The sequence below is a fragment of the Apteryx mantelli genome, chromosome 4 (genome assembly GCF_036417845.1).
Source record: "Apteryx mantelli isolate bAptMan1 chromosome 4, bAptMan1.hap1, whole genome shotgun sequence".
In the NCBI taxonomy this organism is placed as follows: domain Eukaryota; kingdom Metazoa; phylum Chordata; class Aves; order Apterygiformes; family Apterygidae; genus Apteryx; species Apteryx mantelli.
In genome coordinates this window covers 72854631-72877031 of record NC_089981.1, presented here as the reverse complement: position 1 = coordinate 72877031, position 22401 = coordinate 72854631, and the positions used below count along the sequence as shown (strand labels likewise).

The window sequence follows — 22401 nt, the reverse complement described above, 5'->3', positions numbered from 1 at the left end:
CATTCCTCTTATATGACTATACCTACCAAGGAACTAGCATTTGCTGTTTTCTCATTTGGCTATTTACAGCACTTCTTTAAATGGGCATTACTCTGTGTTTTAATGGATATGTCTCACTGGACAATGCTCCCAGAAAAAAAAACACTGTGGACTTATAATTTAGGACTGCTATTGTCATGATTTTCTCAGTGCTTAAATGGAGGAAAAAAACAGATCATACAACACTCCTGACTTTCTTACTTTTCTCTCCTTTCATAGGAGGGGTCATATTGAATGAGCACAATACAGTCACTTTGCCAGTTGAGTCTGAACAATGTATTTCTGCCACTGAAACCAAAATCATTGTTCACAGTGTGAAGACAGTCTTAGACCCCGGTTAAACATGGCATGTGAGACTGTGCTTACATGCATCTCCATGCAGCAAAGCTTTTGAATATGTTGCCTTAAGTATACGTTTAAGTGCTTTCCTGAATGCTTTGAGTGCTTCCTTAAAGCAAGAGTAACAAAACAAAATCTTACGATCATTTTCATCCACAACTACATCCAACATCATTTAAAAACAGTATTAATGTAACATCAGGTAGTTTAGTTCTAAAATTCCTATCAGTAACCAGCTAAGCTTTGAAAATAAACCCAGTCTTTCACGTTATTAACGGCAACGAAAAACTACCGACAAGGGATAAACCACAACTTTCCAAAAGCTTTGAGGGGTTCAGTGTCTTGGTCCTAAGCTGACTCTATTCATTTTCTAACTGAAAGTTTCAAATTCAGAGAAAGCAGAGAATTTCCTAACAAAACAAATATAGGCACAGAGTAATAACAAGCACAACGATAACTTCAGTGGGAATCTGCATACTGAAACAATTTTATTAGGAGAAGTATTTTAAGTTTTCCTTCATTATATCCTTCCAATACATCAGAGTACATTTTAAGTCTATTTTTGGTCCAAGTACAACAAACTCCTCCAACCCTGCTGCAAAGGGGGGAACCGAACCAAGAGACCATTCAATGTTTGACTTTTTAAGTTATTTTGCAGCTGCCTTTCATAGCAAATTAGGAGTAAAATATAATTTCTATTGTTTCCAGGGCAAGGATTTTAAATAGATGCTTTATCACTTTATCAATCACAGAATTTCCTGATGAAAGAACAGCATTAACATTAGAACTGACAAGACTGCTTGGAGCGCAGATGACTGTCAAAATCTAGAAAATTATCTCTTTGAATTTTCTTAACAGCTTTTATGATCGTAATTAAAACTTTTTCATGCATATTTCACATTATCAGGCTATTGTTGAGCAGGTTTAGATTTCCAGGGTTATTTACCTGATTTTTTTCAAGGACAGCTGTGATTTCAAATATTGAAGAAAAAAATCAAAAACAAAAAACCCAGAAACCTGCAAGCCTTGGAGAGATAGTGGAGTCAGGCTGGTTGCTGCAGAACAGCATGTGACTTTTCATGCCTATGACTGACCAGAGAGAGGGGGAGGAAAGTTTTGCTTGAAAAGATTTTTGACAGATAACCTAACAACCATGAGAGGATAGATAACTTTCATATATTAGTTGGTGATCCTTTCATATGTTAGCTACTGATCTGGTCATTCATTCTTCCATTTCTGTGGAATTCTCTACACAAAAAGAGAAGTCCAAAGGCAATATCTTCCTATGGCAACTGTTTGATGACATATGCTTTCTGTGGCCATGCACTGGCTACACAAGCAATGTTACCTATTTGTGTTACAGGAAGTGCCTTTTGCTCACAGTCCTGATCATGGCTTATTATACTAAGCACTGTAAAGGCACATAGTAAAAGACCAAAAATATTTCAACCTAAATAGACAAGAGACACAAAGGAAGTATTAATGCCTGCTTTTTACAATTGGAAACTGAGGAACACAAAGAAGAAAGGCATACTTACAAAGGAATTTAGGCTGTATATGATGTTGGTATTATTCCAGAGTCCATATACTGGAATTTACAGAAAACCTAACATTCAGGGAAACCAGACAGAGATATGTCCTAACTAGCACCCCCTTTAGCTGCTTTAGTAAATCCCATCTGGGTCATTAGGTAGCCAAAAAATGTTCAACTCACACTATGAGATGCACAACACACATGATGCTTGCAGTAAAACTGGAGAGAAAACCTGCATCTGAGTCCTTATCTGGCATTTTCACAGTAACATCATCCTTTAACAGGCCAGATACCCCTTCCAATCAAATCAGCAGATGCTGAATTTCAGAAATTAAGTTAACTTTTCTAGGTCAATCTGAAAGTCCCGTTCAGTGAGACTACTGAGCTGATCTAGCAGCTCACTGTTGTCGAAGCAGGTCACCATTTCCCCTCCCTTTTCTAACAGCAACAGAGTCTTGCCCTATCAACCCTCAGATGCACAGCTTAACACTATCTAGATGGACATGCTGTTCTAGATTCTGTGAAGGTGTTCCAGGGAGTCTCTCCTTTTAGCTGCCACCTTCTCTAAGTCAGGAAAATCACATTTGTCAAGTTTGCCATTTCACAACAGAAAATTCTGCAGCCACTAACTGCTAACATCCTGCTGACCATCAGAGATAACAGACCTAACCCTAATACCCAATGCAGCCGTATTTCCAAGTATCAATAACATTCAGAAGGAGGCATTTGCCATATATTATATGTATCTGATGTACAAGTGCAGCAACCGAGATAAAGTCCTCAAAGCAGTGGTAAACTTACTTGATATGGAAGAGTGACTACTTGTCTCTGGCACGCCTGCTTCAAGGGTTGGTGCAGAAGATGATTCTCTGGGCATTTCCAGAGTTGAAAGTCCTTTCACAATAGGATCTGCATATGGAAATGGTGCTTAAATTCTCAGTATTTAGAATCAATAAATATTTTCCAACAGCTTTCTCCCTGGATGCCTTTTTCACATCTTTTTAATCTTCCTTCTCCCATCTGGCATTCCCACAGTTTTAAAATAATTCAGTATGTGGTAATCATTAAAGAGGCACAGGGGTCTACTACTTAAATCACTGTTCAAAGGAGTCTTGTATATATGGCTCTTAGAGTTCAGAATTAATAAATGCACATAGAATTTGATTTTGATCCCACTCAGAGTGACCACCAACATAGAAAAAAGAGATGCATCACTGATATAAACCTAGTTTAAGTGATAGATTAGCATCTTTTAAAAGCTTTATCTCCAATGGTTTTCATTCAAAAGGTTGCTGACCTAGCAGTTGATCATAAAGATTCAAAGAACAGAAGAAGGACTCATTAAAAAAAATACACTATTAAAGCTAATGTTTTATTTTATGATAACAGATATTGTCAATACGGAAAGAATAAAGCAAAAAAGTATTCAAGTATTGCTGCCTGATTTTAACATATCCAATACAAAATGAATATGTATTTGTGCTGTAAAAAGTCTCATGCAGGGAACTCTGTACCCCAGAATTGTTCACTTGAAGAAACAACCCATTAGGATACTTAATTCATAGATCAGAAGCCTTTTTAAACCATATGCAAATATAATAGGCTGTCTAAGCTTGAATAAGACTTCAAAATTATAATTGGCAAATTATAATGGTGATATTAAGGCTACATAAATGAATTACAATAAATGTTCTCAAGCAAACTATTTAATAAGGATAAACAAAGCAAAACAGAACTTATAAAGAGATAAACTAAACTGCCCAAATCACTGAATTACCTAGTTACTGAATTGCCTGTATCAACCTGTAACAGCCATGAATACTTAATGAGTCATTCTGAATGTTTTATGCTCCTTTTGAATGACAGATGCATGTAACCAAACAACTATCACATGAGTAAATGCTATAATTCTAGGTTCCATGTGGTGTGTCAGAACTGGGGCAGCCTTTCCAAGCACAGTTCCAAGGATGTTAGCAAACTTATGTATGAAAACTAGTCCTTTCTGATGTACAGGTCAAAAAAGCATTCGAGTCTAAACATGCTGTTCTGTTACGGCCATTATTCTCTAAGAACCTATGTGGAAGGTTCAAAAGCACTTGTTTTTTATTTGTTTTACAAAGCTGCAGAGGTTCTTTAGCTTACTGGAACCACAATGGGATGTGAGGCCTCAAACATAAAGGGAACAGCGTAACTATGATCACACTGAATGATTTGTCCATGCAAAATTGGAATATCATGATTTCACGAATCATAGTAAGAAATTATAGTATTGTTCCCTCCAAAGTGATTAAGAAAGAAGTGAGATCAAGAATACATAAGTATTACCCCTCACTTTACTGGCAATGAAGAACTGAAACCTGAGGAATGTTTTCCTTTTTATATTAATAGCAAAAGTGACTAATAAAATTTCAATAACTGAAATATCCTGAAAAAAACAGCCACGGAAGCGAGGAGTCAGCAGAATACACTTCTTGAAATTGTTTTTGACACATTCAATTAGGATCTGAACACACAGTTAAAATACACTCCTCCACCTGAAAAACTAAGTAACAAAATTCTGTGCTGAAACGACCTGCACTAACTAGGGATACACAGAAATACTGTATGATTTTCCCCATAAACTATGCTTGAACTTTAAATCTTTAACAAACACTAGCCTTGTAAACTTTGTAAATATCCATGTACAAAGAAGGTCAAAAAAATTCTTTAGTGTATAAAAACAAAATATGAGTAAATCTCTGATCCTAAAGGCAAACTGCAGTTAATTCCAATTGCTCTTAGTTCTGGAGAAGTCTACAGCCTGCTCAGTTTTACCCTTCACAATCCAATTTGCTTTCTACTTCCTTGTGTTTGCAGAAGAAAAAGTCCAGTCCAAAAACACCACACACAAAAGATAATCAGTGTAGCATGGACTAGATTAACAGGTTTTAAGGATAAAAGGCACAAGTAGGACATTTTCTGATATCCTTAATACATGGAGTTTCAGTCCCTAACTTTGATGTCAAGGTCAATATTTTTGTGATTGAGCTTGAACTTCCTTTTAAACAGACCCTTGCTCATGCTCAATAACCATCTAACCAGTACATTCACCTGACAGTTTGTATCAGCAGTGAGGAACAGAAGCCCTGACAGTATTCAGCTAGCTCAGATCACATCAAATGCTCTCTATAAACCTATCTGGTGTATATAGACCATCCTATGCTGGTCTGTTGCTAAAAGATTCACACAATATTAAGCCTTTTGATGGTGTCAATGGTTGAGCTCACCTGCCTCTTTCTGCTCTCCCAGCTTGTCCAGGATGTTAAAGGAAATGTCCAAGTATTCTCTCTGAATAGCACTCACAGCAATCTTCCTCTGCTTCCTCTGGCGGGGAACAATCTGAATCTTAAATTCTGACTCCTCAGCCTCCTCTTCCTGCTTCTGCTCCATATTTTGTTCAGTGTCAGACTCTGTGTTGGTGTCGAGTTTATCACTTTCTATTTGGTTTTCAGAATCCTCAGGAACTTTAATAAGGACTGTTTTGACATTTGGGCTTGGAATTGCTCCACTAGGTCTAATTTCCTCCACACTGAACTCAGAGCTATCATCAAGGGACATTTCTGGAAGGGCAAATGACTTCTGCAGCAGGTCCCTTTTCTGTTTCAGTGTTAGTGAGTTCCCACAGGACATGTCCTGAAGTTCCTCAGGCTTAGCTAAATCTGAAGAGTCCTTTCGATCTCTGGGAGAAGTGGAAGGGATCTCCTCTTTTCCTACTGAAGCACTGTTGCTTGCATCCTTGGAACTAAAGTCTTTGGAGCAATCTTCAATGCTGAACTGAACTAGAGGGGCTGTGCTGAGGCTGAGTGCAGAGGCATTGATAGGAGTTGAGGGAGACGACACAGCAGTTTTGCCAGAGACCTCATCATTTAACTGGTTTGTTGTTTCTTCTTCTTCATCGCTCTCCACTATTCTAAGGGGAGGAAGTGGTTCAAAGACTAAAGAGTCACTGTCTGAAGTAGAGAGTACTGAATGCTTTTCAGGACCTGATGTTGAGTCAGAGGACAAATCTATCAGATCTAAATCCTCCTTGGGACCAGAAGGTTTAACCGGAGAGTCCACTTTCACTTCATAGGTTTCCATGCAGTTTAACCTGACTTCTGGTATGACAGGTCTTCTTGTTTCCTGAAAACTCTCTGTAGGAGGGGGATTTTCTTGTGTTTCTATATTTTCAGTTTTGGTAGAAGAATTCTGCCGAGGTCGTCCATAATCATTCTGTCTGTGCATGGTGTAAGCAGCAGGGACAGGTGGTTTTTCTAAGTCACATCGGTCTATGCAGGACTTCCTACGATGTTCATCTAATGTAAACAACAGGGAGTCTGCATTCCCTATATCAAGAGATTTTTGTTTTAGAGAGCGCAGTTTTTTTTTCTGAATGCTTTCTTCTCTCACACAGCGTAGAATACTGTCTTGTAAGGCCCCCGTCTCTCTATATTCAGCCAGCTCTATTTCACCTGATTAAAACAGAAAGAGCTGATACTATCTCAGTTGGAGACTTTTGGCAGGTATTTTCATTCTCATCTCACAAGTCAGCACATAACTGGCATTTCAGATAGAAACCCAGTATTAGTTACACATCAGTCAAAATTGCTGAAGATTTGTTTTATCCTCAGAGCCACATTACATAGATTTTTATAACAAACTACAAAAACACTACTATAAAAATAATTCTACTCATCCCAGACAGATGTACCCTGAAGATAGTCCACTTGATCTTATGCATCAAATAGAAGATGGCAGAGAACAGTAATTTCTGCAGACACTTGAGATGGCTGCATTATGCATGAGAAGTGAAACAAGAAGAGTTACGCAGATAACCTCAAAGAGTTTTCAATATAATCTTTGACTACAGCATTGTGCACAATGATTACAGCGTTGTGCACAATGTATATTAGAGAGCACATCTATGTGTTATTTATGGCAGCACAGGTAGGCTTAACCAGGGTGCTTCTAATTCAAGAAGCAAGGGTAGCAATAGCAGTGAGGATGTGGCAGCACAAGCTTCAGCACAGACAACTGTTCAGAAAATTACTCCTCCAGAAATCTTAGTTGCTAGTCTCTGCTGGGGTCTATCTCATCACATAGTCATAGCTTCCCATCCTAGCAGGAGTAAAGTGAGTGCAGGTATGCTCACTGGTGCTACCACTGGACTTCTATTCTGTCATATGCACATTTAAAAAGGTTATCATTATCATTAATAACATGTATTCGAGTAACACATAATATTCCTGATCATTATCAGCCCCATATTTCAAAACATTCCACATATCAATCACCATGCGAAAAAGCAGCAAGAAAAGTTAAAGCAGATGTTTGCTCTAGTCAGAATGTTTTTCTCCCTGTGCAAATATTTGGAATAAAAAAAGAGAAAGGGGGGGAGGCTCTTTGATGCTTTAATTTTTAGGGTGTTCATTCCAGAATCCTAAATCTGTAAACAGAACCCCTTTTCTATTTTTGGAAACCAGCAATTGACCCTTTTCTCTAATGAAAAACTAGCATATTTGTAGCAACAGAAATTGCTTGTCCTAGAGTTCCACACAATGAAAAAGCCAATTTCTGTGAAAAAAATTAATTTGAATAAAAATTTTCAACCAAATGGTAGAAAAAGATTACAAGAAGTCTTCTTAAGAAACTTTCTGATATTCAAAAGAGCTTAAGTTTTCAGAAAACAACTGCTGATTTTACATGTTTTCATGAAACATGTTTACATCTTTCATTTTGGAGTGTCTATTTTGAGATTCCTTTAAGAGAATTCATTTCAGAGAAATGGAGAGTACCTGCTCTCAAAAATCAGAGAGAGTCTTTGTATTTAAATTATGCAGTGCAACAAACTCTTCAAAAAAAGGTGATAGCTTGAATCTAACATGTATTTCTGCATGAGTTTATGTTGATAAAAATTCATACTTCTCTGAGCATTCATCTCAACTGGTTGATATTTCACCATTTTGCTGCCACCAATTCTTTTCAGTCTTGCAAAGAAAGTTTGAGACTCTTTATTGCAAGGTCCGGTTGGTGTATCATGAATATCAGATTCATCAAAAACACTGTCTTCCTCTGCTGGAGAAAGAAAAAACATTAATATTCTTAAGAGAGTGCAGTTCCTTGAACGAAAAACAGTCCATGTAGCAAATCCTTAGCTAGTTTAAATTAGCTTTGAATTGGAAAATGAAGAATCATCTGAAACTTGTAAAGAAATGCATATCCCAAGTATATCCTTTGCCATTCTTGTCACATTTTGAATTTTTAAGGTTTGAAAGGACAGAGATAAATGGAATAATGGGATACAATGCAACAAAAGCGTGCCAAAGTTTTTACCATTCTAACCTGATTTTTTCTGCTAATAAGACAACAGATTCCTTAGAAGGAAGAAAAACAGTAGATCTGGACACTGACTTCAGTATATAACCGACCATAGTGCTCAATGAGAATTAGTACATTGAAAGAGATAGGAATTAGTATAAGAACTTCAAAGTGAGTAATGAACTAGCAAAATAGGAAAGTGAAAAAAAAATGGAAGGAGTTCACTTTTGGAGTTCTACAAGAATGGTCTTAGGACCAGTTTTTAAATATTTCAGTCAGCCACTTGGAGAGAAAATACAGGAGTGTGTTATTAAATCTGTAATACAAAAGTACAAATATGACCAATATGAGGAAGATCAGAATAATAACCAAGAAGAAACAGATAATCTTGGGAAGCCAGTAACATAGAATGAGACCTAACTATGAATAATGACATTATTGATGTAGGATGTAATAGCAAAACATTATGCTCCAATTTGAGACCTTGCAGTTGGAGACAGCAGAGAAGAAGAAAGATTCCAGTCTATTCATCCATCAAACAATTACCATATGTCACTTGTATAAAAAAGGAAAAATCCAAGTCTGTCATGTATCTAGTGAGGCATCTCCAAGGAAACAAGAAACACTACTAGGACATTAAAGAAAATAAAGCACTCATCTTAAGAGAAGAAGCAAAAAGAGTTTGCCTTGTTTATTCTAGTAAACAAACACCGAGAGGGAATGTGTTTGGTGTCTAGGAATGAAAAGGAGACAAGTAAGCCTAAGTGTAACAATGGCTTAAAACTGAAGACATAAACTAGACATTAATATATTTAACTTTAAAATTGGTGGAAAGTTTCTATTAGATGTGAAATTATGGAACAGCCACCTAAAAGCATGAAGGATAAGAAACCCAAATGATAAGATGAAACCAGAAAATTAACAAAATTAGCTGATAATACAGATTTCTGCAGGGACTGGGCTTAATAAACTGGGAGATCACTTTTAGCTCTATGTTGTATGCATCGAGTTTTCCCCTGCCTTTCTCACAGGATTCATCATCAGCTCTACAACAATCTGTACACATGCCATGACCCCAATCACAAAGTGTAGCAGAAAAATTAGGACAGAGGTTCAGTACTGGGAAAATCCATCCTTGGCACAGGGATCCTTGCGGCCTAACAAAATTCTCATGATGATCATCTAAACATCACCTTTAATGATCTCAGCAGCTCACATACTACCTGACTAGAGACTAAACCAGCCTCCTTAGGAAAGGTGAAAGGGACTTCAGCTTTCCACACACCTATGGAATGATGTTGGCTGCTTCTTGCAGGTGGAGGAAAACTTCCCTGCATCCTCTTTTTGCCCTTCTGTACAACTTCAGCAAAGGAGGACACTCACCCCTTTGATGAAGTCAGCATTTACAAAGTAAGAGTTTGCCCTTCTATAGTCCTTTATCTCTGAGCAGCCCCAGATCCTTCATAACAAGCTTTGGGAAGCAGGTAAATACTATTCACCCTACTTTAAACATGGGGAAACAGTAATGAAGTGAGACAAAAGGCCACCCAGGAAATCAATGTCAGATACAGGATTGAAACACCAGATTTTCAAAACCTAACTTGGTACTCACTGAACAGCAAGCTGAGTATCTAGGCACTTCACTTAGTCTTGGAAACGTCTCAGAATCAACCCTGAATCCGTTTTATAAATGTGTTACTACTACCCTTAATATTCTTAAATCACCCTAACTCACTTCAGCAGCTCAAAGCAAAGACAAATTCATGGCAAGTTCACAGTTATCTGAAGCCTCTTAGCCCTTCTCTGGCAATACAAAATGTTCAAGTGAGCTAGAATATGTAATGTATCATTTACATCCATTTTAAGGTTGCTTTAATTTGCTAGAGCTGAGAGATATGTTCTTCAGGCAAACAAATTTCAGGTCTTTGTTCTGTTGGATATCTTTTCATTGAGCAAAGAGCAGCAAAAGAGAAAAGGTACTGACATACATAAAAGGACAGAGTGCTCCTTGTATTCTTCTTCTTCAGGAAGAATAGTTTGCTGCACACTAGGAAGAATGTTTGAAAAGGAGGATGTAAATAACAAATGACTAAAAGGTAGCTGTAGTTTAACATCAAAAGAACCTTTTAAGTTTTGATCAGATAAATTTATCACATAATAAACTTTGCAACTGTAGGGAATCGCATTCAGTGACATATCACAGAATCACAGAATGGTTGAGGTTGGAAGGGACCTCTGGAGATCATCTAGTCCAACCCCCCTGCTCAAGCAGGGTCACCTAGAGCACATTGCACAGGATTGCGTCCAGGCAGCTTTTGAATATCTCCAGAGAAGGAGACTCCACAACCTCTCTGGGCAACCTGTTCCAGTGCTCTGTCACCCTCACAGTGAAAAAGTTTTTCCTCATGTTCAGATGGAACTGTCTGTGTTTCAGTTTGTGTCCGCTGCCTCATGTCCTGTCGCTGGGAACCACTGAAAAGAGTCTGGTCCCATCCTCTCGACACCCTCCCTTCAGATACTTGTACACATTGATAAGATCTCCTCTCAGCCTTCTCTTCTACAGGCTAAACAGGCCCAGCTCTCTCAGCCTTTCCTCATAAGAGAGATGCTCCAGTCCCCTAATCATCTGTGTAGCCCTTCACTGGACTTGCTGCAGTAGTGCCACATCCCTCTTGTACTGGGGAGCCCAGAACTGGACACAGCACTCCAGATGTGGCCTCACCAGGGCTGAGTAGAGGGGGAGAATCACCTCCCTCGACCTGCTGGCAACACTCTTCCTGATGCACCCCAGGATACCATTGGCCTTCTTGGCCACAAGGGCACCTTGCTGCCTCATGCTTAACTTGGTGTCCACCAGCACTCCCAGGTCCTTCTCCGCAGAGCTGCTTTCCAGCAGGTCAACCCCCAACCTGTACTGGTGCCTGGGGTTATTCCTCCCTAGGTGCAGGACCCTGCACTTGCCTTTGTTGAACTTCACGAGGTTCCTCTCCGCCCACCTCTCCAGCCTGTCCAGGTCTCTCTGAATGGCAGCACAGCCCTCTGGTGTATCGGCCACTCCTCCCAGTTTTGTATCATCAGCAAACTTGGAGGCTGAGGGTGCACTCTGTCCCTTCATCCAAGTCATTGATGAATATGTTGAACAGGGCTGGACCCAGTACTGACCCCTGGGGGACACCGCTAGCTACAGGCCTCCAACTAGACTCTGTGCCGCTGATCAAAACCCTCTGAGCTCTGCCATTCAGCCAGTTCTCAATCCACCTCACTGTCCACTCATCTAACCTGCACTTCCTGAGCTTGTCTATGAGGATGTTATGGGAGACAGTGTCAAAAGCCTTGCTGAAGTCAAGGTAAACAACATCCACTGCTCCATATATTACTTCTCAGGACCTAAACTTACACCAGCTCACAACATCACATCATCTTTGTTATAGCTGGCAAGTGCATACAGAAAAGTTAACAATCAGACACAGATTCTGGGGGTGGAAGCATCCTCCTCTGCCCTTAGACATCTACGTCATACATGTTTGTATCTAAGCTAGGTCAACTTCAGCTCCTTTCACAGTCAGAGAAAAAACAAACCATAGACTGAATTATCATTTTCATATTTCAACATCTACTATTTGCTACTATATATGTTACTATAAACTACGTACTATATAGCATTCGCTATTTTGACCATCTGCTTTGGGATGAAATGATATGCACTCCAAAAGCACCTGTTTTTCCTCTTAACTCTGATTGGATTCTAGACAGCTAGCACACACAGATGTCTACACTTAGTCAGATGAAACCCATTCCCAATATTTGAAAATATCCACAACATGGTAACAGGTTGATTGTGTCTCCTGTGTGTGGGCATGATTCTCCATCATCAAATTTGCAAGCAGTTAATATTTTCATAAAAAAAGACCAAGGACTAGCCAGGCACGGTGACTGAACTACTAAGTCTTAGGTACACTCTCTTCAAGTTAGGCTGCTATGCTATGCTCAGCCTCCAGACAAATAGTGCATTTCTTTTCCTATAGATGCCTGTAGTTGGTCAGATGAATCACACCTTGGTCTTCATTGAGACACCTATGTTCTAAATTCAGACCACACTTACCCTTTATCTACAACAGCAGTGAGACTTAATGAACTAAATTAAAGAGTATCATAAAAATGAGAGTGTTTAAAATACCTTTTTCCTTTTCACTGTATCGGCTTATGTTACTGTTGTCACTATACAAAGGACCAGCAGTTGCATGGGGCTTGCAGCTGTGATATTGAGCGTTGAGGGTATTGACTGTGATGTGGATTAGGTGAAGTACAATCTTGCTGATTTCACAGTCTCTGTAGGGATACTGTTCAGTGAAAGAGAAAAACTTCGGCTTAAAAACTAACTTTGGATAAACATTTAGGCAATAAAATAGAAAAATGACAAGAATATTTTCAGCCAGATGTCCTTTGCCTTACTTTGATCATACATTTCTAAATACATCATGAGAAGCAGGACTGTTTTCAGCTTTGTACAGACATTTATTACATTGTTTCCTTGATTTTCTTATTACAAAACCAGTTATTAATAATACTGCAAAAGGTCGTATCAGAACTGGTCTCCAAATACTCTGTTTCAATCTGCATGTTAACATTCACTGCTAGTGTCTCTACTTCTTTGCACACCCTATATGCCAGCTAGAACTTTATTAAACATATCAAAAGCATTCACATCTTCATTTCTGCACGTAAACACATTGTATTTTAATAACGCTTCCTAAAAGCATCACTTAACTAAAGAACACAAGTTGTTAAGCTGACCCACTGCATTTAAAAGTTACCCAATTTTTTAAAATCAGTTTTAAGTTACATAGAATACTATCCATGATCTTTCCTTTCTATCAGCTTTTGGAACTTTATACAGTATTTTCCTATTTTCAAATATGTATTTTTCTTTCTCGGGTAGCTGTATGAAAGACAATACAGACAGCAAGAGGAACAGGTCACTAGCACAGATGAAAGTGTAAACTACTTCAGACAAATTAAAATTAAATACACAAAGTAAGAAAACCAAAGAAGAGAAACTCTTTATAGTTCCTTTCATTTGCAGTAGATTTAGGTACTCTATCTAATAAATTTCACTTTGAAGTGTGAATTTTAGGGTGGATGGCATCTTTTTAAGGCCACTCACCTTATAAAGAATGACAAGTAAAGCCTTTAACCACATCTGCCGAATGTGAGGCTTGAGGGTCCAGAGGGAGCAGCGAGGAGGCTGCTGAAAGTAATGCCTTAGCTGAGGACAAGTGCAATATTTCAACACCTGCACCACCAAGGGAAGAAGGTGTTTTCCAAGGTTGATGTTATAGTCCATCACCTGAAAAGAATATTAGCACAGGAGTTAGTACACCAAAATCAACAATGCTGATGTTGAAAGGCAAAATATCTAATGCAGTTTAGATATTAGTTAAGTGAAAAGAAGCATATTTTCAAGGCAGCCTCACTATTAGGTAGAAACTTGCCAGCTTGCCAGTTTGTAACAACTTTGTGTTGCATGTATTCCTTTGTAGTGAAACTGTTGGTTTGTTACCTACCCTTGCAAAAAGCCACACTTGACAGTATCTGCAAGCTCTACCCAGCAAGACCTACAGACAAAGTACGCATCAACACTCATTCCAAAGCCTTTTAAAGTATCTTTCTGGGAGACAGTGAGTCCAGCCAGGCATGACTGTGTGAAATCTATACAACTGCCAATCTGCAAACATATACAAGCTAGGTGTGCAATGTGGTTCAGCTGATCAAAATGCTCTTTTTGATGACATCCTTCTGCAATACAGCTGTCCAAAAGCTAAGGAAAGTGAAAAGCGGGCTCCTACAGTCTTGTGTTAAGCTGTAAGGCAACAAATTAACTAAACTCTTTAATGACTTCTTTTAACCATACAAACAGTAATTGTTGAACTGTAAACAAAAGATAGGCATATTTCGCACTTAAATACTCTCCTTGTACTGAAAGATTTCAGTACATTTTATTCCGTGACAGAATTACTATTCAAATCATTTTACATCACTTTCATCTTTGAAAGTTAATGGACTTCTCATGGCCAGCACCAGCTATGAAAAGGGAAAATAGGTTTCTGAATTAATTCTGACTTAAAAAACGTTTCTCCAGCACCTAATCACTGCTATAAAACACTTCCCAAAACTGTTTGGTGCTAGGAAATTAAATAACACTTTTTATTTTACTGTAGAAAAGTCTTCTTTTAGCTAGATATGCAAAATGAAACAAAAGATGTGTTATAAAAAGCATTTTATCTGGCACAGTCTATATTGCAATGTTCATTGGAATGTCTATAGAATAAATTATGCTGGGATAACACAGCATTATAGCATAGTTTGATCATGCCTCAACAGACAAAACCATATTATGGTATACCCCATGTTTAACAGACAGACAATTGTGAGGGTTTTTTTTTTAATTAATTATCACTGCCAGTTTTCATTAATTTCTCATCAGTCTTGCAACATTAGCTGTTTTTTCTTAAGCCACATATTCTGGAATCATGTAATCAGCCAAGAATCCCACTCTTTGCTATAGCAAAGGTAAGTATGTGGCAGAGAAGTTATGAAGGAAGTCTAAATATTTAATTCCTAAAGGATCCACAAATAAAGCTAATAAAAAATATCCAGCTATAGAAAATGTTCATCATTTTTAAGCGGTGGTGCTGCTGTAGCCAGGTTGCTATTGTTACTGCTAACCATAAGCCTTGCCTCCTTCATGAACTTTGAAGAGCATCATGCCACTTGGTGCCTATCTTATATGCTTGACTCCTGACAGTTAGCTACAGTGTGGGCATAAATTCTCACTGACACGACTGTGTTTTCTATTGACACTGTATTGCTAATTTTCATTATTTTTCATCAATCTTGCAATATTGGCTGGCTTTCTTTAAAGCCATATGTCCTGGAATCAGTAGCTGAACTAGATCATACCCAGGATCCACAAAGCCCTTGCCTCTGACACTGACTGATATTTGATGCCTAGAGAGATATAACAGCAGAGCAAGCAAACACCTGTGCATCCCCTAAAATCTATCACCTCCCATGATCTGCAGTTTAAATGGACTTAGCACTTTATCAGGAGCCCTGTACATCTAAACAGACACAAACATTGCTTATCATCCACATCATCCATTTCCTTCAGAGCTGTATATCTGCTTTTTGATTTTGTTTTTATTAGAACATGGGGACAAGCCTAATTTACAAACACAAAATTTATCTCCCAAGTTCCCTCCTGAACAGGCTGATTAGAGTTTTTTCCCTATAAAATCCTCTAGTTCAATGTGCAACTGTCTCAGATTTTCCTGCTGCATGCACAGAGGTAAAGAGATGAATCCCATGCCTATCCATGTAGGGTTGCCCTGTCAATCAGATGGCATATATCACCAAACATGGCCCTGCCCTGCAACGCCTTGTGCCCTCAGGCTGAGCTATGGTTATATAGCATGGTTCGGACAAAGTCATCCATACAAGAAGACAGAGCCCTGCCTTAACACAGTACATCCTGTAATGCAGACAGGCCTTCAGTTGAGTAGACACATTTTTTAAGATGTCATAGGCAGATTTAGAAGAAATGATGCTACAAATCCTGAGCAGAACTCAGCCTGGGATCTGGAGTAGAGCACTACACTGCTAGGTTCCCACACATGCTGTACTTCCACCCCCCAGACAGGATTGTACAACATTGCCACCATGCGGGGCAATACTGAACTGACTTCAAGCAGCAAAACATTTCCACATTTGCTGCTAAGGAGGGAAAAAAGGCATTTTATCCTTTCAAAAATTCCAAATACTCAGATTTTATGATGCAAAACGTTAACAGAAGTCTTTGATAATGTTTTCTTGAACTGATCATTCCAACCAAGTTTGTAATTAAAACCAAGGAATCAGGCAAGCTAGTCCAGTCCCAATGTTTGCAGAGCTGATAGTGCAAAGCAAGTAGATATGACCGGGGGGGCAGCAGGAGCATGTAATTGGAACAGATTTTTATTTTTTTTTAATAAAAAGTTCCATACAGACTTTTCATTCTGCTAATGTGTACTGAGAGTGCATCAAATAGCATTTCTTTTGCAGCAAAGGAGATTCCCAACAGAACACATCCTTACAGCTAAGAAAAAAATCTCCCCAAAAAACAATTTAAGAGTTTCGACACCTACAACATGGAGAAAAAATCCTGGCCCACTGAAGTCCTCAGACACACTCCATTTGACTTCAGTGGAGCCAAGATTCATCCATGAAGCTTTTCAGACAGAAATGGTGAATTTGGCTATCCTTAGACAGTTTAAAAATAGAAAAGGCAGGGCTGATATTTAGAGGGGCAGTAAGTAGTACTTCTGAAAACCAGGTCATTTAAGATCTTTGTCTGAAGTTTGGGCATCCAGACTTGGAAAACGTGCAGAGAAGTGTGGAAGATACTGCCCTGTGATCTAAACCACCACTTCTGGACTCTCAATACAACATAATGGGCCTGAACCTCCTTTCACATGCTTCATCTTAAAACTGTACAAGGGGAAGATGAGCCAGGAACAACATACAGCAATGCTGCCCCAAGACAGTGGATCAGATGCATTTGCAGTTATCCATCTTGCACTGACACCTTCTATTTTGCCTGCTGGAACATAGATACTTGACTTCTCCATAACTATGAAAGTTCATGCAAGTTATCTTCATTACAATGAAGAATCAAGATATTCAAAAATATCACTCCTTCCAGTGTATGGAACCAGAAAACCGTAATAAGAAGTGAGGTTACGGGAGAGGTAAGGACAGCTATGAGCAATGGCTGAACTTTACAACAGGCATATTAAGAGTCTGGCAGATATCTAAAGCAATAATACTGTCTTCTCCCCTACAGTAATCCTTATGGGATACTGTGATGAGGAGAAAATGTTGTGGAATTATGGAATTGATGAAGCTTCTTCACCATAAACAGTAAGTGTGCAAGTGTGCAATGCTTTTCATCATCACAAAAAATGTTCTTTCAGTAAGAATCAAGCCTCAGAAGAGGCTTGTGATATAAGGAATAACTGCCATCCTTACTTTAAAGGTAGAGAAAGAAGGTACAAGGCAACTGCTCAAAGTCATTTATCATAGCAGTATAGATTTTATGAAAGGGGCACCAGTCCCTAGGAAAGGGAGAAAAGAAATTTCTGGTCCACTCTAAGGAGGACAGTGAGTCTACTGCAAAGTGAGGAATGTCAGAAAGCTTACAGATTATTCACGCAGGGGACAGGCAAGGGCTCATGGCTCTCAGGTCTTCCTCAGGGGGAAAGCAGGAAATTATATGTGAGGAAAGTGAGGCACTCAAAGGCTAGGGAAAGAGGGTAAGGGGCATTTTGGAGCAGTCTCTGATTTTTCAAACACAGAAGTACTTGCACACCTGTGCATGCATGTGTGTGCGCGCACACACGCACTACCGCTATGCCACCAATGTAGCAAGTTTAGAGCACTAGCATGAAGGTATTTAGCATCCTTCTCTGTAACCATTTACTTTTTTTATTCCCAAGCAAAACTCTACAGAAAGCACTTAATTAGATCAGACAGAGTTTTCTGAAGGGTAAAGATGCAAGTAGTCTTCCTCATTCCCAAATTCACCTCAGCAGTTGAGGAGGTATTAAGTAGAGCAAAATAGGGTTACCACACTCAGCCATTATTTTGGTACAAGGAGGGCTGTGCTACTGCCGTTTCAATCACAGGCAAAGAGAAATAGCTGCAAAAGGTAGTAAGTGCCTTCACCTACTTGTGCTATTCCGGCGATAAAGGCATTAAAGCAAGTTGAAATGCGCATTTTCTGTGGTGCAATCATGAAGCATCCTTCCTGCTGATCATAGCCAAGCAAGACGTACAGATGGCGCTTGACTGTGTTGAAAGCCTTAGCGCTGCTGATGTCCGACTCAGCACTGCTCTCATCCTTTGCCATGAACTTCATGAGCACAGTAATCAGTTGGTGGACAGTCTGGTGATCAATCCCAGCATCCTCTGGCAGCAGATCTTTTATTGTATTATCATTCTCTGGGGAGGGTTGTCCTAGCAGTACAAGAGAGACATTGGTGACATTCTGCCTATTTCTCAGCTTTCTCACATTTAATAAAGCTGCTAATCTTCCCATCCCAGTGCATCTCTGCCAAACTGAGTGTAACTATTCCTTTATATCAATAGGAATTAAAGGCAAATCAAATCCCATGGCCACCATATTCTCATCTAGCATAGTTTTCATTCTTTCTCAGCCAATATTAGTGGACATCAGTCTTTTCATTTTCATATTCCAGATTGTTATGGATTTTTACAATATTTCCATGTACTTTTAGATCTGTTTATTATTACCAGACTCCTCTAGTAATTGCTTTTAGAGGTATCCTCTTCTATCTCACCCTGTGTGTAAGGCCTTTTATATTACTAAAGATCTTTAGTGCTTAGCAGTTCTTACAGTTCTGTGCTATACTAACAATAGCAACTGAATTCACAAAAAGCAGCAGGTATTTCACACATCAGTGTATCAGGTTTTTTTTTTTATTAATTATGAAAATGTGAATGGCTACAGCACAGTAAAGAAAGTAATGACAAACATGGTCTGTTAAGCAGTAGTTTAGATAAAATGCTTCTCTATAAATAAAATGCACACCTTACTTTCAGTAGAATAATTAACAAAGATCAGAGAAAATACTCTTTGCGACAGCATCAAAAAGGGGGAGATACTTGAAATTTAAGTTTTTGATTACACCATTAATTTTAATTTGTTCATTAAATACCATTACTGTTAATGAGGTCACAATTAATTTTAATAGTTACTAAAATGTATTCTGATGAATTTTCTGATCTGTGATTAAAAATCTGTTTAATGACAAATAATTGTGAGATTTTAAAAAGAAGTAATAAGTCCTGTGCAGGAGGAGAGGGAAAGCCATTTGTCTTCTGGTTTTCAAAGCATCTATGAGAAGTCTAAATCATGCTGTCAGAGTTTTCTTCATATCAGTGATTACTTGGTACTTACAACTTTTTTTATATATGTATTTTAGTGAAAATTGAAATTTGCTGTTCGGATAATGACTTGAACCTGGAAACTGAGGCTTCAAAATAGCAAAATATGTCTAATAAAATCACAGTGGCTGAGAATGCCTATTGTGAGACTGACACTTCTCATGTGACAGGTTTCTTTAACCCTAATATAGAGAACGGTGCTAATAAAAAAGAACAATCACTTGCTTTCATATCTGCTCTTCGCACCTTTATTTCACTCGCTCTTTCTATGACCCTGTGACAATCTGCACATATGTTCTTTAAGGACAGGTTGATTGCCAACTCTCACTGGGCTGATATGATAGGGCTATAAACAGTGCTAATTCAGATACTCTCCTAATCCATTTCATATCTCAAAGTTAGTGCCTATGTGGGCAAGGCATTCTCCTGTTCAAATGATTACCCAGTAAACTGATCTGTTCCGATTGTGAATTTGTGTCTGTTGAAAATATTGCAAGTCCTGAAGAAAGAAGTAAAAAGATCTGAAACTGAGATTTCCACTTCCAGCTGGTCAGCGTATACAGGGCTCAACCAGAGCAAGAAATGTCAGTGATCATCCTTATTTAGAGATTATATACTTACTTGGGCCCTGCTGAGCTAGCTATTCTACAAACGGTTGACAGAAGGGCTGCATCTTCACAAAATGTTGTCAGTAAATAAAAAATAAGGGACTCAGGATGGATATAAGTATACAGAGGGGACAACTGCAACTTATAGTACCTGCACTCAAAAGCATTCTGTCTACTGGCTCTCTAAAACCTGAAGGTGAAAAATCAACCTGAACATAGGTTACTCATTGGGACAGCACACTTAAGATTTGCTAGTTCCTGTGGGCAATGAAACACAGGAGGGTGAGACACTAGCAGCACAACTGACTGCTCTGAATAATCTCCCCCAGTCCTGAAGCACTATTTACAACTGGGGGCAGTTTTCAGTACAGATCTACAATACAACTTGAATTTACACCTTGTGGAACCACACTGAGACACCTGAATCACTCAGCCTTTTAAATAGCTCGCATCTTGCATAAATTCATCTTCTGAGTCAGCAAGAAAGCCAGCACTAGTGCCTTGCTTTCCCTGTTTCATCGAAACATCCCCCTTTCCTAACCTACCTGGTGTTTGATCTGGTGTTCCACCAAGTGCTGGAGCAGACTGCTCATGTCTGGTCAAGCTGACAGCTTAAAAAAAAAGAAAAAAAAAAAAAAAAAAACAGAAGAACAGGTCTGTTTATATAAGCAGTACTGGCATCTTAACCTTCAGCATATATTCAGTGCTACCATATATACATTCATTTACTCATGCACTGTTGTCAGGCAGTGAGTGTAACAGTTTGAAACATGTCACTTTTGTGCTCTACAGATTTTGTGCACTTATGTTCTGTAATTCTAGTTTTCTTCATCATTCAGTTTTGCTGGTACAAGAGTCATCACACAGGAGCACCTGTGCAGGTTCAGAAGCTGATCAAGAAGGATGACATAAGAGTCCCAAAATATGGTGTTGTCTGGTTTGGAGAAAAGGAATTACCTCGATAACTTTAGCAGTTCACTAGTACCCATGATTGAATGCTATTGTAAGGGTAGGAGCAATGTGAGGGGTCCAAATTGAATGTAAGACTAATTAGCATTTGTAAAATTCTCTAAATGAGAATGGGTAAGCTTTAGTTTTGCTTGGGAAATATCTGTATAGCGCTCCATACAGGCCTATGATTTTCCAGCACCTAAGTTGTCCTCCTGTGCAAGATGGCAGGAAGGATTTGCTGCATGTACATTCCTTTTTTTGACAAAGGAATTCTGAAGATATCCAATAGCTCATCCAAGACATTAAGAGTTGCTTCTAAGATGTCTAGCAAACACTGTATAAACTGATCAATAATTGTAATTAATAAATAAATTAGTAGTAGAGTAATTGTTCTGTGAACACTATATCTACTTTATACAAAATTACTGTGTATTAGCCACAATAAAAAAATTAAGTTCTATCTACCAACTAGTCTTAGAACATTTTGTTCTGGCATTTTAAATAAAGAGAGCATAGACCTAATGTTTGTCTATGTTCTTCGTCAAACTCACTGACTTGTCATTATCTGAATAATGTCCAAATCAGTCAGAAGTCTAAATTTGCTATCCCAGTTGGATAAATATTGACAATGAGTTCCCAGCAATAGGATACAATCCTAAGGGAGAAGATACAGGCGTGTCACAAAAATATAAATAGATACTCAACGAATTTTGGTGGTTAAGGTTTCTGGAAGGGAGAGCGCTCTCTTTGACTCCACTGGTCCCTTCACACTGTCCCTCAGGGAACGCACACTCTTCTGACGATTACGTGCGAAACGAGCCCTCTTGATCTTCCACATTGCTGCATCACTGAGGTTGGCGACATTTGTCCGGACAGCAGTGATAGCTTTGCAAATGCAATTGACCAAGTTAGGATTCATTCCACAGCATGGCGAGGCCCTAATGCTGCCTAGTGCCAAGTGCAACTGGGCCCCAGGTCCCATTGAAGTCAAGAATGCTTCATACAGGTTCAAGGGGTCCATCTGCAAGGAACTCATTTGCACGCGCTCAGTCTAAAATCTGTAAAATCCCTTTGTTTATTTAGAGATTGGACAAAACCAGACTCTTGAACCCCAAAACCTGAATTTCAGGGTAAGGGAGTATAAGGTGCCCTCTATTTAAAATGGCAGAAACCTCATAAGTATGGATCACATTTAGTGCACTCATATCAAAATGTGGCCTCTAGTTCTACCTCAGACTGAAATTCTGTCCTGCCTACACCTATCATCCTGGATCTGAACAGTGCCTCCAAAATCCTGTGAGTGTTGTTATGCTTTTACAGTGCTGTTACCAGTAGCGTCAGTGCATCTATCTCAATGGAGTCACTAATGTTTTTCTATACTCATGTCTGTGGCACATTCAAACCCTTTGAGTTTTATCACCTGAGTCACCAAAGCTGGTGACCCCATCCTTTGAACCACTTATAGATGTCTTTGAAAAGGCAAAAAGAAAGGTTCAAAAGAATCTTGAAAAATATCTTTTGCATTTTTTAAATTAAATGCTCTCAAATATTTTTACTTAAAGATGCAGCCCTACATCTGCTGCCAAAGGT

The 22401-nt window shown here is 38.8% G+C and overlaps 1 protein-coding gene across 1 annotated transcript in view; it reads right to left on the bottom strand.

Moving 5' to 3' along the window:
• Positions 1–22401, bottom strand: part of UNC79 (unc-79 homolog, NALCN channel complex subunit) — a 113378-nt gene that overhangs the window by 47599 nt on the left and 43378 nt on the right. Inside the window, exons 26-33 of the mRNA XM_067296968.1 lie at positions 21517–21696; positions 20406–20471; positions 18015–18301; positions 13413–13595; positions 12426–12588; positions 7853–8005; positions 5179–6402; positions 2714–2821 (exon numbers count right to left, since the gene is read on the bottom strand). Of these exons, the coding sequence (XP_067153069.1) occupies positions 2714–2821; positions 5179–6402; positions 7853–8005; positions 12426–12588; positions 13413–13595; positions 18015–18301; positions 20406–20471; positions 21517–21696 (2364 nt within the window). The remainder of the gene's footprint in view (positions 1–2713; positions 2822–5178; positions 6403–7852; positions 8006–12425; positions 12589–13412; positions 13596–18014; positions 18302–20405; positions 20472–21516; positions 21697–22401) is intronic.